Source organism: Stegodyphus dumicola, chromosome X2 (genome assembly GCF_044657685.1).
Source record: "Stegodyphus dumicola isolate Sdum_Otavi_A_Nest chromosome X2, ASM4465768v1".
NCBI lineage: Eukaryota > Metazoa > Arthropoda > Arachnida > Araneae > Eresidae > Stegodyphus > Stegodyphus dumicola.
Genome location: NC_140781.1, coordinates 68,758,419 through 68,773,576, shown reverse-complemented (window position 1 = coordinate 68,773,576; position 15,158 = coordinate 68,758,419). Strand labels below are relative to the sequence as shown.

The 15,158-nt window shown below is 32.0% G+C and overlaps 1 protein-coding gene across 2 annotated transcripts in view; it reads left to right on the top strand.

Moving 5' to 3' along the window:
• LOC118198401 (putative receptor-type tyrosine-protein phosphatase mosPTP-1) overlaps positions 1 to 15,158 on the top strand; it is a 178,001-nt gene that overhangs the window by 60,084 nt on the left and 102,759 nt on the right. For both annotated transcript variants that reach the window (XR_015039036.1, XM_085809345.1), the window contains exon 3: positions 7,114 to 7,237. Coding sequence is in view for 1 of the 2 variants with exons in the window: in XM_085809345.1 (XP_085665471.1) it covers positions 7,114 to 7,237 (124 nt within the window). In the remaining variant the exon portion in view is untranslated. The remainder of the gene's footprint in view (positions 1 to 7,113; positions 7,238 to 15,158) is intronic.

Genomic DNA, 15,158 nt, shown 5'->3' with positions numbered 1-15,158 from the left:
AACAGTATTTAAAAAGATAAAAAATCATTATTTTTCTAGCGCATTAATGATAAAATTGAGAGAATGCTAGAAACGGAGTTTGAAAGGACATTTGGTTACGTAGTCCTTTCGTCCTATGTCATCAGCTCCGCGCAATGTTCTTCATCTCAGCACCAATCTTACACAATTGTTGCATCAGTTATTCTTTCTTGATGAGTTCAGTTGCATTTTTCACAATAGTACATTTTGATCCCCTTCTACACCAGCAAACTTCTCATGAACTCGCACTTTACAATACAGACAATCAAGTCTTCCTTGAAGTCATCACCACAGGTAACACAGAACCATGAATCCTCGTAGGAATTGATAGCTAAACTGATAGCTTTATTAAAAGCAAGGAAAGTTTAGCCTTTAACTGTCTTCTTCGGTTCGGAAATTTGGTCTTTTCACAGCTATGACCCCGATTTTAAAGGATTAATTAACATTAAAATCAGAGATGTACGACAAAAAAGCGCAAAACTACTATCAGATCGCAAAAATATGTAGCGTATCTCATAAATTTAATTTCTGGCTTCTATTGGCTAAATTGTTTTAAAATCTCAAGATGGCGGGTCCATTGTTGAAAGTTCTTGCTGTGAACAACAGTACGAATTAAGCTACCCTACCACTGAACTTGTTAATTTTCTGATTTCATTCCTACACTATGCATGTTCCTTATTCTATTTATTCTGCAGATACAATTTTAAAACTATAAATAGGCATAAATTACGCAAGTAGTAATAAAAGTCATTACGATAATTTTCAATAAAACATTTATTTTACACGCGAATTAGGGATACTCCGGTTTAGAATAAAATTAGTTAATGGCTTTTAATTATTTTTATAACAAAGAAAATGAGATCATTATCTAATTATAGATTTAATTACTCTTGATAGCTTTTTACTAAATCAAGTATAGTGAAATTTTATTCTTCATCTTGATAAAGTTACAAAATTTAGCTGGATATGGTCTGCATGGTTGGGCCACCAACCCATTCGTAGCAACGCAGGCTGGCTCACTAAAGGCAGCTAGCAGTGCGTATGTCCGTGATTTCGTTTATAACAAAGCAAGCAACCATTGTTATAACAGCCAGATAACGCTGACTGAATATAGTTTTAAATGTTACCAGAAACAAGCACTATTAACGTCTCACTGATATCCATATTTTCTTTACATTGGTAAGTTAGAAGAAAATTACTGAAATTATTTTCTTGTAAAGCAACCTTGTTTGAACATGGATCAATTCCCAATCAAGATGGCTGGCGGTTTTTAAGCTTCATGTAGTAGTCTAAACAGTCAACAGGTATCGCCTGTTATCAATAATTAGAAAATAATGGAGGTGGCCCAACGAAGGAGCCGGCCCATCAATAGCAACCTTACCCTAATGAGTACACATTAAGGACACACAGCTTTTATTTTTAGACGCAAGAAAAAAAGTTCGATCGATGATGCTGTCGATGATACTGAACTTTTAGATCGACGAACTCTGGTTTAAATGTGATGGAAATTCGAAGAAAATAAGTTGCAGAATACTTCACTTTTGATTCATTGATGGGTGACCTTGGCCTGATTCGAAAACACTTTCTTTTTCTCTGAAATAAATTAGCTTGAGCTACAGTCGTAAATGCCGCACTTAATTTTTGCTCATAGATTTTTTGATTTTTCATGTAGTTTACTTCAGCATTTCACATCCTATTTGACTCTATTAATTGTGATAATTTGATAGATGACTCGAGAGTTAGAAGATAACATAGACACACTAGATGACATAATAATAGAGAAGAAGTAACTTGCAGACGTTGGCGTAGATAACAAGACATAATTTTATTCCTTCATAACTAAGGACACAGATTCTCGTTTACAAATCACTGAGGGTTTGACAAGCAACCCCCACAATTTAATATATTTGGATTACATGTCTAGGCAAAGGATGAGCAGAGAAGTAGCCAACATACGTTACCGCAGCGAGAGGAAGGCAGTCAAAAGTAAGTGCGCATTTCAGCAAGGAGTACTTACAGAGTTGATTTCTTTGCTAAAATTTGAAAAGGTGATTGGATCAGAGCTAACCGCATTGTGGGATTAATAAGATAACGCAATGCGGACTAGTTTTTAAATGACGTAGTTTAGACGGGAATAATTTAAAGACGGGAAGGGAACGTAGCCAAATTAAAATGAGGAATTAAAAGGACTGTTGCTAAATTATAGTTTTCATTCATATTTTATGTCTCATATATATATATATAAAACTGATTAACATATTTGTAACTAAAGTACACGCACACGCACATTTATGTTGATTCCGTCATCTTTGTAGCATTTAATTTAGATTAAGTCTTTGCGGAATCCAGTGGCAAAAACACATCACAGATCAAAGTGACTGTTTAAATGTTTAAAGTGACTGTTTATTTAGTGAAGGTTATCAACGATTCGATTACATATGTGCATAATGGATGATATCATATATGTGCATAATGGATGATATCATATATGTGCATAATGGATGATATCATATATGTGCATAATGAATGAAAATTAATTACAGATGTACAGAAGTTTAATTTTTTTTTTCCAGCACAGCGTCTTTCATTTTTAATGGTGGCCTCGTCTGTTTTTTTTTTTCTTTTTTAAATCACAAAATAGTTCCACCCAGTGGCATCCAGCACCATTTGTCGTTCGACGTCGGCACCTCCCCCCTATATATATGTGTCTGTGTGTGTGTGTGTAAAATATAAAATAAGAAAATAAATCTAATATGTAAAATCTGAAATAAAAAAATAAATCTTTAATAAATTACCAACTTAATTGGCATTAGTTCTTTAAATTTCTTCTTTAGATTTTTATATGCGCCTGCCTATAGTTTGACCGTCTTAAACGCAACCATGGCTAGCATTCTGCCAAAACACATAGACTCGTCCAAAAGGAACGTTATTACTTGCTGGGATGTTGAAAGTTCACGTGAAAGTTTCCTCATCTGCGGAAAGAGAGAATGGAGGGAAAGAAAATTCCCACCCTTCCACCCTATTTTGAGAATAATTCGGTCCAAATGGCGCATGCCTGTTTGCGATCATGGTCGCGGATGAGGCGGTCGAACTTATAGCATTTTGAATGTATTAAAAATTTTCTTGAGTGCATCATTTCTAGATCAATTCATACATATGACTTAATAACGCTGATAACGTAATTAATGCGGAATCTAAACCGAAACTTTAACGTAACTTATTCAGAATATGAACTCAAAATTTTGAGAACTGAAACCTGTCGTATTGGTTAACAGCGCATTTTTGCTTTTAGCTCTCTTTCCGTTAAGGTGCTACTTTTCTCGCTTACCTTCTGCTAGCTATTGTCCATTGTTCTAAAAATATATATATATATAATTGAAAAAAAATTGTAAAGCTAACAAGTAATTAGACGTAAGACCTATTTGGTTTTAAAAATTTTTTGCGCATAATGCTGCAAAAAGATATGAAATAATAGTAGTAGGTAGAAACATTGCAGCGATCTTGCTAAAAAGTTACCAGGAGCTGTAGCTCCACGAAATATTTCAACGCTGTATTACTAAAATATGAACTAAGAAAAAATTTTTTGTCTGGAAAAACTGGAAAAAACTGTAAACACGCGAAAAAAACTGCCAAAATTAATGTTGGAAGACATGCTAATGCACGAAAACATTAATCTGACCGTTGTGATGTGTGAAAAGTTAACAAACATAAAAAAATAGATTGACGGAAAAAATATATATATATGAAAAGTTAATACATATAAAAAATATATGGACTGAAAAAATGCCAATACATAAAATGCAAAAATTAAAATGAAAACATAAATTGCAACAATACAAAAATACAATAATTACATAGCGGAAAATGGTAAATTAACCCACTCGTACCCTCAACTGGCTTTTCAAGGGAAAAAAGACTGAGTGTCGAACTAGGCTAAATACCATTACGCGTTTCGCCGAAACAGACTATTGAAGCTCTTGTTTAATGCGAAAATTTTTTTTTTATAAAAACATGAATATTCCCGAATAAATCTTTTTTGGAGCTTCACTGCTCTGTTCCTTTTTCCCGACGCGTCCGCTGAAAAACACATTAGGGTGTTAAAAGTAATTGCAACTCCGAGCAATGTAAAATTAAAATCAAAATAAAATAAATAGCGGTCTGCTATTAGTCAAAAAATTACAACAACGTACGGGCTGGTCCTGTATAGCTTAAAGAAGAAAGAACTTTTATAAGGAGAATGGTGCTGTAATCAAATAAAAATGCAATTAAATTTGCAAGAAAACAAACGTCGTAGGGTCTTATTAGGACCAAAAAAACACAAACAAAAGAAACGAAAAAACTGACCTGAGAGGTGCCTTCCTTTGCAACCGAAAAAATTTTAGAAAAGGGTGCAATACCCCTCCGTGTCCAACCAACCTTCCTTCTCGTCGTGTGACGTAGGTGGGCGAATCAATAAAATTTGCATAGGCCAATGGGCTGAGATTGTAGTTTGGCGGGAATTCCTGTCCCCCCCTTTTTTATAGAGGGTGTGACAGACGAGAAAAGACACGGAAAGAACTCAAAATGGCGTTAGTCAAGTTGTTAGAAGAACAAAACTGCTACAAATAAGTGAAAATGGCTAATTCAGCTAAAATTACTTATTTTTGGCCACAAAAGAAAGAGTAAATTGGAAAAAAGCCACTTGTTAATAAAAGTCGTCATTCTTCAAGCTAGAGGGCGGTCAAGCTACTATGAAAAATGAAAAGGCCCGATTTGTTAATAACAGTAGAATTTGGCCTTCTAAGTAATTTAAAACTATTAAATAATAGTATTAAAGTATAGTGCCAAAATCTTTGGAGGAAAGAAAATGTATTTAGGAGAATAATCTGTACATTTATACAATTTTTACATTAGATTATCTGAATCAGCCATCCATATATATATGTATATATATATATATATAATGTTGTATGAACTTAAATCCATTTAGTGCGAATACAAGTTATTATTACTTGCGCAATTGCTGCAAAGTTAGTTAATAATAATTTATTTCCTAAACAGTATTGATTAATTGATTATATTATCTCCTAAGTTTAATTAAAGTAGAATTATTTTAAAAGTGTGCATCCATACTGGTAAGTTATATTTTGAAAGATGTTTTGAAGTAATTTGAAAGCAAAATGTTAATAATGTTTTAACGGGGACTGGAGTTAAATCATCACAAAGAATAATATTTCAATTGTAAAAGGAAAAATTAAAACATGTAATTATTGTCATTGATCGGAAATTAGTTGACTTTTCAAGGGGAACAAACCAACTCCTGTTCAATGAACAATAATAGATAAAAATACGTAAATATGAAAGTGTTTCGTCTTTACTCGAGTTATAAGTTAAAGCCAAACCGGCAATTCTAGTCAGGCCAAATAATTCCGCGAATAGTTGCTACTCAAAGAACTTATTCTCACGAAGCATTTTAGTCAATTCAATTTGGAGTAAAAATCAATTACTGTAGAGAAATCCTGTAAAACTCGAGTAACCGTCCCCGACACTGTCATCTTTATGTATTTGAGTACTATATTATTTGTAGAAATTAAACATTGGAAATTGTCATTATGAAATCGATTTCAAAGTAAAGTTGAAATAAACATAGAAGATTATAAAAAAGATAAATAATGCAAACTTTGTAAAAACAAATCAAAGAAAACATAAAAATAATATAAAAATAATATAGAAAATAATATAAATAAGATCAGTGAATGTACATGAAGATATAAAGGCCAGAAAGGTATTAAGTAACTTACATTCTTTCTAGTGGGGGAGTTGGCAAAGTGTTCTCTTCGTGTCTGACTCAGAAGTGTTTTCAAAATATAACTTGCCAGTATGAATGCACACTTTAAAAAAAAATTCTACTTTAATTAAACTTAGGAGATAATATAATCAATTAATCAATACTGTTTAGGAAATAAATTATATATATATATATATATATATATATATATATATATATATGTAATAGACTCAGAATAAGAACTTAAGAATATAAGAACTTAAAACACAGAGTACATTCAAAATGAGAAAGGAAAATAATAGAAGTTATAAACTTACCAAATTATGTGATTGAAATCTTATTTATTGCAACAACTTAAACTATTATGACACTTTGAATTGCATAAGAGGCCCTTGCTTTTACAACTGCATTTATTTGTGGAACACTTCCTTTTGGAATGGCAGCGTGTACATATACTCCTCTCTTTTCGACCTACAACAGAGCATATCTGTGATTGTCGACATACACCGGTGAGAGTCCGAATGTACAAGAATGTAAAGAAATATTCGATCTTTCACCGACGTATTTGGTGAATGTTGACATTCTCCGGTGAAAGTCGACATTCTCCAATTTCGGTCTTTCACGGTAACATATATATAATCCAATTTTGATTTGCCTACCTTCTATCGTATGCATTTACCTTCTATTACATTTTTCTATATTATCTATTGTTTTTATCTCTTAACTTTATTATTATTTATTATTGTTATATAATTTATTAATTGACTTGTATGTAGTTGGTTTATGTTTTGAAGAGATTGCGTAATTATGCGCTATAAAGGTACGAGTATGATTTAAACAAATGGTTTTTGTGGACTCTGGTATAATTCTGCCCTCCGTCATCAAGGAGTTCCTAAAAACTCTGTTTGGAGTATATTAATTAAAACGAGCCAGTACATTAAGATGCTTTGTAAGAAATAAATCCCTCCTTCTCATTTTAGTTACTTTTTGTTGCTATTAATGAATGCTACGTTTGGCAATCCTAAATAAATTAACTACTTAATATTTGGAATACTATTTAAAAGTGATTAAGAATGTTAAAGATACTTCAGAAAACAGGGTCGGTGGGATTAATAAAATATGGCCACTGATATTCTTCAAATTACTGGGCAATGTAAATAATTTTTTATAACGTTGAGCTATAAATATCTCCGTTTGCTAAACTTTATTCACTGTGAATAGTAATCATTTGCTTACTTTTTATAAATTGGATCATAAATAAAGATCACTGAAATTTTATTTGACTACTAGTTTTTTTCTCTAAAAGTGTTCTGCTTCCATTTCTTTAGATGTTCCGGAACCTCCTGGAATGCCTCTGATCATTAGCTTCACTTCTCGGTCGGTCAACTTGTCTTGGGCTCCAAGCATCGACAATCATTACAGTTCTATAGTTCATTACATCATTCATACTCGGTAAGCCTCATTTATGAGCATTTCATAAGTTTTACACTGCCCAATTTTACGTAACCTCTTTACTCAGTTTATGTTTTTAAATACAAAAGTAAAAAAAAGGACTATAACTTCTACCTTTACTGATGTTTAACGAATATGAGAATTATTTCCTGAAGCTATACATTCTTCGCTAATTGGTATTTGGTTAACTCTGCAGTCAAAGATTTTTTTCAGGCTTTAAATAATGCTTAAATTCCATTGCTGCCCGCCGAAGCTCGACGTCAGTACTTTTGTGCTTTTGACCCGAATTATAATTTTAGTTAGAGTCTGAACTAAGATTTTTTTTTAAAATTTTATTTTATTTTCAACTGCTGATTATGTGCTGATTTATTTTATTTTATTTTACTTCTTTATTTTTGCTCGTCGTTTATGGTGGATCGCTATAATATTTCGGCAATTTTTTGTTTTAGAAATCAAACTCTTGTTGAAAAAAGTAATTCTATGTCGCTACTATAATCATAATAATAAAACATAATTATTGCAGCAGTTGGGCTGACAGGTAACTAGGAAATTGACAACAGATATTCATTTAGTGTGCTACTCAAGGTTTTACTAGTTTTATTTCACGTTTTTGTTTATTTTTCTATCTCCTCTTTTATCAGTCTCATAATTATGCACTGTTATAAGCTAGTTGTATTATCAATAGCAAATAAAGCAATTACTGCAGCTGATGTTAAAAAATTCGGGAACATAGGAACATTTAAAAGAACTTTATTTACATCTAATTTAAAATTTTAGCAAAAATCTTCCTCAAAGAGCAAACATTATGCATAAATATATATGTATATCGATGTATAGAGGCCATATTTTTATTGTGTTTTGTATTAAAATACTATTTTTGAATCAGTATCACCTTATCTACAAAACAAATCCTCCCAATAAATTTGGCGCGATGCTTTGTTGTTTTCATCAAATTTTCGTTTGTGTCGTCAATGATTCAGCTCGCTATATTATATATGACATTTATAAGGTATTTCCCCCACCTTCTTAGCATGCCTTCGTGGTGTAGTGGTCAGCAAGCTCGGCTCGTATTCGAGAGGTCCGAGGTTCGAGTCCCGACGAGGGCATCGCTCATTTATGTTTCCTGCTTTGAAATAATATAATGTCTCGAAACATTATTACATTATATTAATTACATTATAGGAATAAAATTTCCGTTCCTCCAAATATCAGTTTGAATATTCCATTCTTGATAATAAATTATCTTTTATGTCCCTAGTTATCTTCACATTATATATAATACTTTTCTCTTATGGGATTTAAACTGTATCGCTGTTGGACTTCTGTCTAGAAATACTAGGAAAGAGAGAGTTGGTTATTGTTGTTAACTTATATGCGGATAAAAAATTGCCGGGCAGAAGACCGATGTTTGACCATAAGATTAGTAAAACAACGAGATGTTATCATTAGTAAAGCATAATATTAATAAAACTGTCAGCTGTTATCATTAGTAAGGTACTATATAAGAATCAGATATTTTCGTTAGTTCTTGAACTGGAGGGTGTTCTGTGCGTTTGTGACAGTTTCGACCGAAACGTACTAGCTCTTCATTAAAATTAAAGTTGAGATTCGTATTTGGTAAACTATAGTTGCACTCTCATTTGTCATGCCAGAGTTTGTTAGTGCAGATGTGATTCTATTAATGATACCTCATTGATGTAATATATATTTTGAAGAGTGCGGAAATTTGTTTTAATCCTGTTTCATATTTTCATCATAAGCTCTATGAATGGAAACGAATTATTTCACGTTAGAAAGTGAAATTGTGGTTTGACTTTGACCGATGAAAAAGAGTCCAATTTATTAAGTAGTATGACAATTGAAGTTCAGTCTTCACATTGAAAAGTAAAAAAAAAAAAAAAAAAAAAAAAAAAAAAAAAAAAAAAAAAACTGCGTTTACAATTTTCGCACACTATGTATCTAGTAATCAAACACTTAATACATATAATCCCTCTTAAATACTCCTTAATTAATCACTTTAATATAGGTTTATCATTTTAATTTAAGGCATAGTTATAAATTTCTTAGCTGATACGTGATATCTTAGCTATATCAATAAATGATATGTACCTTTCTCTTTCTCTACATTTTCTGGTTCTACATAAGGAATTACAGATTGCTGTATACTCCGTGAAAGAGGCTGAACGGAAAAAAAGAAATTGCTTTTAAATACAAAACTGAGCTGCATTAATAAATGATATGTTTTAAATTAATGAAGTTCAGTCTTCACATTAGAAAGCAAAATTGCAATGAGATGAGTCTAGTTTTCCAAGCTGAAGTTTAGTGTTCAATTCCATTAGAAAGTACAACTACTTTTCTGCGTTTAGACTAATATCTGACGAGTCGATGGAAAGTTATATGAAAGCTAAGACCATATGACAATTATGCTTTCGTCCATTGGTTGCTAAAACCTCATTTTCCTATTTGTTATAGATTTTGTATTTTAATATGCTATTCTAAATAAAATAGAATAATATTTGCTTCAATAACAGCTATTTGCAGCTAAAAAGCGCTATTTTTTTAATTAAAAACAATGCATTTTCAAGAGGTTAACAACACATTTTTAAGCCAGTTTTAAAGTAAAAGAGGTCGAACTTATACAGAATACCCATCAGTTTCAAAAGGAGTATTTTTGTGCAGAACTGTGTAATTGATGCATTTGTATTCTATTAATAAGCTAAATGTTTGAACAAAATCTTGATTTTACCTAATTTAAATATAACTGGAAACCGACTGCTGTTAGATTTGTAAGCTTAATATTCGTACCTGAAATACTGGATAGTCCTTCAAATAATTGGTATTATGAAAATATTAATATGTAATCACTCAATCAATAAAACTTAGTTTCTTGAGAAAAGAGTTGCCGGCTTGAAACCTGAAACAGGACACTTTTTAAAATATGATAGATATTCTGTGATAAATTTGTTGATTTATTGATGCTACATAATGATTTATTGTAAATGAAACTGTATATGATGTATGTATTTTACGCTTGGTGTTACAAATTCTATCCTGATCTGTATAAAAGTCAGATTTGTAGCACTCTGATGAAACATCTGACATTAATTTTTATTTATATAATAGTTTTTCTGTGCGAATAATATACTGAAGATATTTTGACTTCAGTATCAAGTGGAAGGTAGGGAAGTATTGTAGGGTATAGTTTAAGAAAGACTGCAAACCACAGGAAAAGAGCTAAATCAGACTTTGCCTTTCACTTTACTTGATTTCTTTAATTATAATCCTTTATTCCACCTTTGGTATTTGTTGGCTGTCGACGTTACAAGTACTTTATAAGGTATTTCTCCCGCCTTCTTGGCATGCCTTCGTGGTGTGGTAGTCTGCACGCTGTGCGCGTATTCCAGAAGTACGCGGTTCGATTCCCGGCGAAGGCGTTGCTAATTTTTCAATCTCTCTTGCTTCCAAAATTACCCAATGTCTCTACAGTGGGTGTTAGAGGACCAGGATTTGGCGACTGGGTCCCCTAAAAAACCCCAGTCGCCCTTTAAAAGGGGAAGTATATAAGGTATTTCTCCCGCCTTTTTGGCATGCTTTCGTGGTGTGATGGTCTGCATACTGGGCGCGTATTCCAGAGTTGCTAATTTTTCATCTTGCGCTCTTCCAAAATAAATATATATATATATATACCTAATGTCTCTACAACTTAATTACGATGTTTTTAGAGATACGTATTATAGGATATAGTTTACGAAAGATTGCGAACAACAAGGAAGATAACTAAATCAGACCTTGCCTTTCACATTATTTGTTTTTAATTAATTATTATCTTTTATTCTACCTCTTGTATTTATTTGCTTACTATGCTTGCATGTAATTAATTTCAATGTTTTTGGAGATATTAGAAATACGAGATTTAAAACGTTAAGAGCTTTTAGTAGCTATTAAGGAAGGAGAGTTTGATTTGAAGAGTCTGAACTGTTTTTAAATGAAGCCTTTCCCCCCCGCAAATAGTTTCTATTTCATCCGACATTTGTGAATTAACAGCATATTTTGTAACAGCTTTCCATTTAGAGGGATAGTGCCCAATCTGTGTTTCATCTTGGAATGTAATGTTCTGTTTTACCGTAGTGTAGCATGAGCTTTTGCCGCAACATGGAGTTCGCGTCCGAGACATGACAGTTCAGATCGATGTCGTATACCTATGGAAACGGAGAAATCTGCGCTGTTTACATGTGAATCGATATTTGATCCATAGAATGATACCACGCCTGAAGCCATGAATATTCTAGTGTATTGTGAACTGCTGTGAACGAGCAACTAAACTGGCGCTTGTGTCATACGAGGGGTAGGGACGGGCTTACAGAAAGCAGTTGGAAAAATTCTTGTAAACTAATCAAGTTTCTTCAGTAGTCACGATGTAGAACTTTTTTTCCAAGATAGTAGATTTTATTACTGGTGCAAATTATATTTCACGTGAAATACATTTCATATAAAGTATTTCGAAAAATAATCTTATAATTAAACATTTTTCACTCTAAAGCCACCGGCAACCGAATTGGAAAATCGCTGAAATCTGGCAATTCGACCCAAGTTCTAATCCCGGCGAACGAGCTGGCTGCATGAGAGTTTTTTTTTTTTTTTTTTCCATATGTATAGTATGAATATTAGCCAGTTTCCTTTAGCAAGTCCACTACAAACGTATCCTTCCTCTTAGACAAATAGCCTTCGATTGTTTTTCCATAATCGAAATCCCAGAATCCTAATCCATTTAAAAGTAAAAGGACTTTAATAAAATTAAACTCCTGTTTCTCCCTATAACAGGTTTTTTTTAAATGTTATATTAATTTAGTTTTTTAACTTCACTTTCACTTCACTTAGACCGGGCAGAGCCAGGTTTTTTCTTTAGGCGCATCCTTGACTAAGCTTTGCTTACAACAACGGTGACTGTACCAGCTTATTATTACCCTCTTAAGTATTTCGAATCGAAGCATGTCAGAGTGCAATTAGCATGCAGCAGCATTAGCTATGTACATAACGTACTACTTGCTAGAAATATTTCATAAGCCCCATAGAAAAAGCGAACAACTAAATTTCACTCAGCGAATTCATACAATGTGAACTCAGTTTATCCTACCGGAGAAATAATTTTTATTTATCACTAGCAGCTTCGCTGCCAGCCTTCGTCTGGCTTTTAAATGTACCGGGAAAATGGCTGAAATGAACACCAAACGTTAAATTTAAAAACTGCGTAGAATTTTACTCTGCAGAACAACTTCATAAAAAAAGTTATTATGTATAACAAAATTACAATGAAATAAGCAATATCCCTTAATACAAATAAATTAACCAACTTCCCTTTGCAAAATCTTAAGAACTCAAATGGTATAAAGGAGGTTAAGAACTTTGTTTCCTAAAAAAATCACTCAAAACTTTTCAATATCTTAAAAACAGGGAAATGAGCAATAAATAACATAAAAGAATACAAGAAACAAAAAATTCTGAAAAGCAAATATGATTAATGATATTTTATCTTACATTTTCAAGAGAAAAAAATTACAATGATATAAGCTATATCCCTTAATACAAATATTAATTATCCTAATAAAAAAAATTAACAAACTTTCCGTTGAAGTAAAAAAATCATGCAAAACTTTTCAATATCTTAACAGTGAAATAAGCAACAGTAAATAACACGAAAGAAACTCAAAAAACAAAAAATTCCGCACACAATTTTACTCTGCAGAACAACTTTATAAAAAACATCAATAAAAATGAATTATATATATAAAAAAATGACAATGAAATATGCCAAACTCTTAAAAACAGTGACATAAGAAATACGATGAAAAATTGTTGCCAAACGCATATTTCTAAAAGAATGAAACTATTCAAAATGATGCGATTTCAGCAAAAATGTATCAACAACAATAAGACAGGAAAATTGTTGCCAAAATCATATTTTTAAAGATGTGAGATGTGAGAAATGTACTCCGAAGCTTCATTTAAAAAATTCTTTAAAAATACAAAATATTATCATTTTTCCAAAATTCTTTTTGTAAAAGCAGTCGCAAGTATGAAAGTTTAACGTGTCCAAAAATCAAAGAAAAATAAACTTTACCTTTTTAAAAATAAACTTTTTTAGAAAAAATCCCTTTGAAAAAGTGTTAATCTCACTTTGTTAAATAAATTCGTATTTAAGCGATTTATTGAAACACGAAATTTATTTTAAGTTCGTAAAATAGCTAAGTACCTACGTTTCATGACGATGTGAAAATGGAGTGTCTAGAGTAAAATCTTGCTTTCCTATAGCCCATTATGTCTCAAAATGACGCGATTTCGTCACAAAACATAAAATAAAAAAAATTCGTATTCGAATTTCGAAAAAATCACTTCGAGGTGCACTGGCTCTTGTCTAGATGCACCTATGTACCAAATTTCGTAGCCGTGGGTCTATTAGCTTACGAGCTGCGCGAACGAAAGACACACCCCCACAGACAGACTCTTTCTTTTATTATATGTAGAGAAGAGATTTGCTCGAAACCTAGATGTCTCTAAACTCATCATTCGCTGCTTATCAGAAACAATCATCGATGGGTCAGTTATTATAAACATCCTGACATCGAACTTTGCTTTAAGAACAGCTGAGATCGTTTTGTCTAATATCTGCGATAAAGCGTAAACAATTTCCTCTTCTTCTCTGAAGACACTTTTACTTCCTTGTACGAAGTAAAAGAAGTATTGAAATAACGGAAAATTCCGGGTACCATATTTCAACGAAAATAATCCATTTTGACCGCTATCGAATGTAATTTAACGATGTTTTTGCGTGACATCTGTACGTAAGGACAGAATAAAGCACTCTTTTTCCCCGAACGAATTATAAAAACTGATTTAAAATGGCTTCAGAAGAAATTTTTTTCGTGGCGTCTGTACGTACGTATCTCGCATAACTCATAAACGAGCAGTCTCAGAACGTTGAAATTTTGTATAGAGGACTGCTATAACATGTAGTTGTGCACCTCCCTTTCTGGTTGCAATCGGCCGCGCTAAAAGTATATATATAATATATACCCACTCTGTTACTCGGCTAAATAAACTCAGATTTTTATTTATATATGTTGGTAAACTGTACATTTTTGCTTTAAAAATTATTGAATTATGTTGGTCTTATCTTCCGGTTAAGATTTTTATGCCTTTAATTAATCGGCATGCAATATTTGTAGAATTATCAACAATTTAAAAGTTGTTTAAGTGCAGATATGCCTAATTTTTTTTGTAACCAAGCAGTCATATTTGTTTACATTTGAAATTTAGCAGATTAGTGAATTAAGTCTTTCTGCACCTTCAGTATCTTTTTGCCGAGTGGGACCAAAAGGAGACTTTTAGTGTTGTGCTTCGAAAAATCTGCCTTCTTGCCTGCTGGCCGAATTGCTTGTTTTTTCATAGAAACTGTAATTTTAGATTAAAAAAAAAATTAATTGTTTTAACTGTTAGCTGTTTGAAGTTTTTCTACATCTTTCAGTTTTTAATGAAAATATTTTGAGTTTTTTTGCATTTTTCCCTTGCCGCTAAGTGAGAACTGAATTAATTGAATGAGAAATATATCTCAAATGAAATTCGAGGATATAAGTTTAAGTGAAATGCAAGAAAAAATACGTATAATTTAATATTCCGTACAAGGAAGTCATGTGGTGTATACATCAGCTTTTCTTTGGTAGCAAAAGCATTTTTGAATATTTATATTTTTACTCGATGTCTACATAGTGATTAATATGTGTAACATTTTAGTCCAAAATATCGTTAAAATATTTTGTGCAATATGGTTTTCACTTTCTTAGCAAGAAAAGTTTAAAAATGTACTAGAACGGCTTGAAATTTAAAAATTGTTTACTTAATTGAGTTAAATGGAAAGGTATTGAAA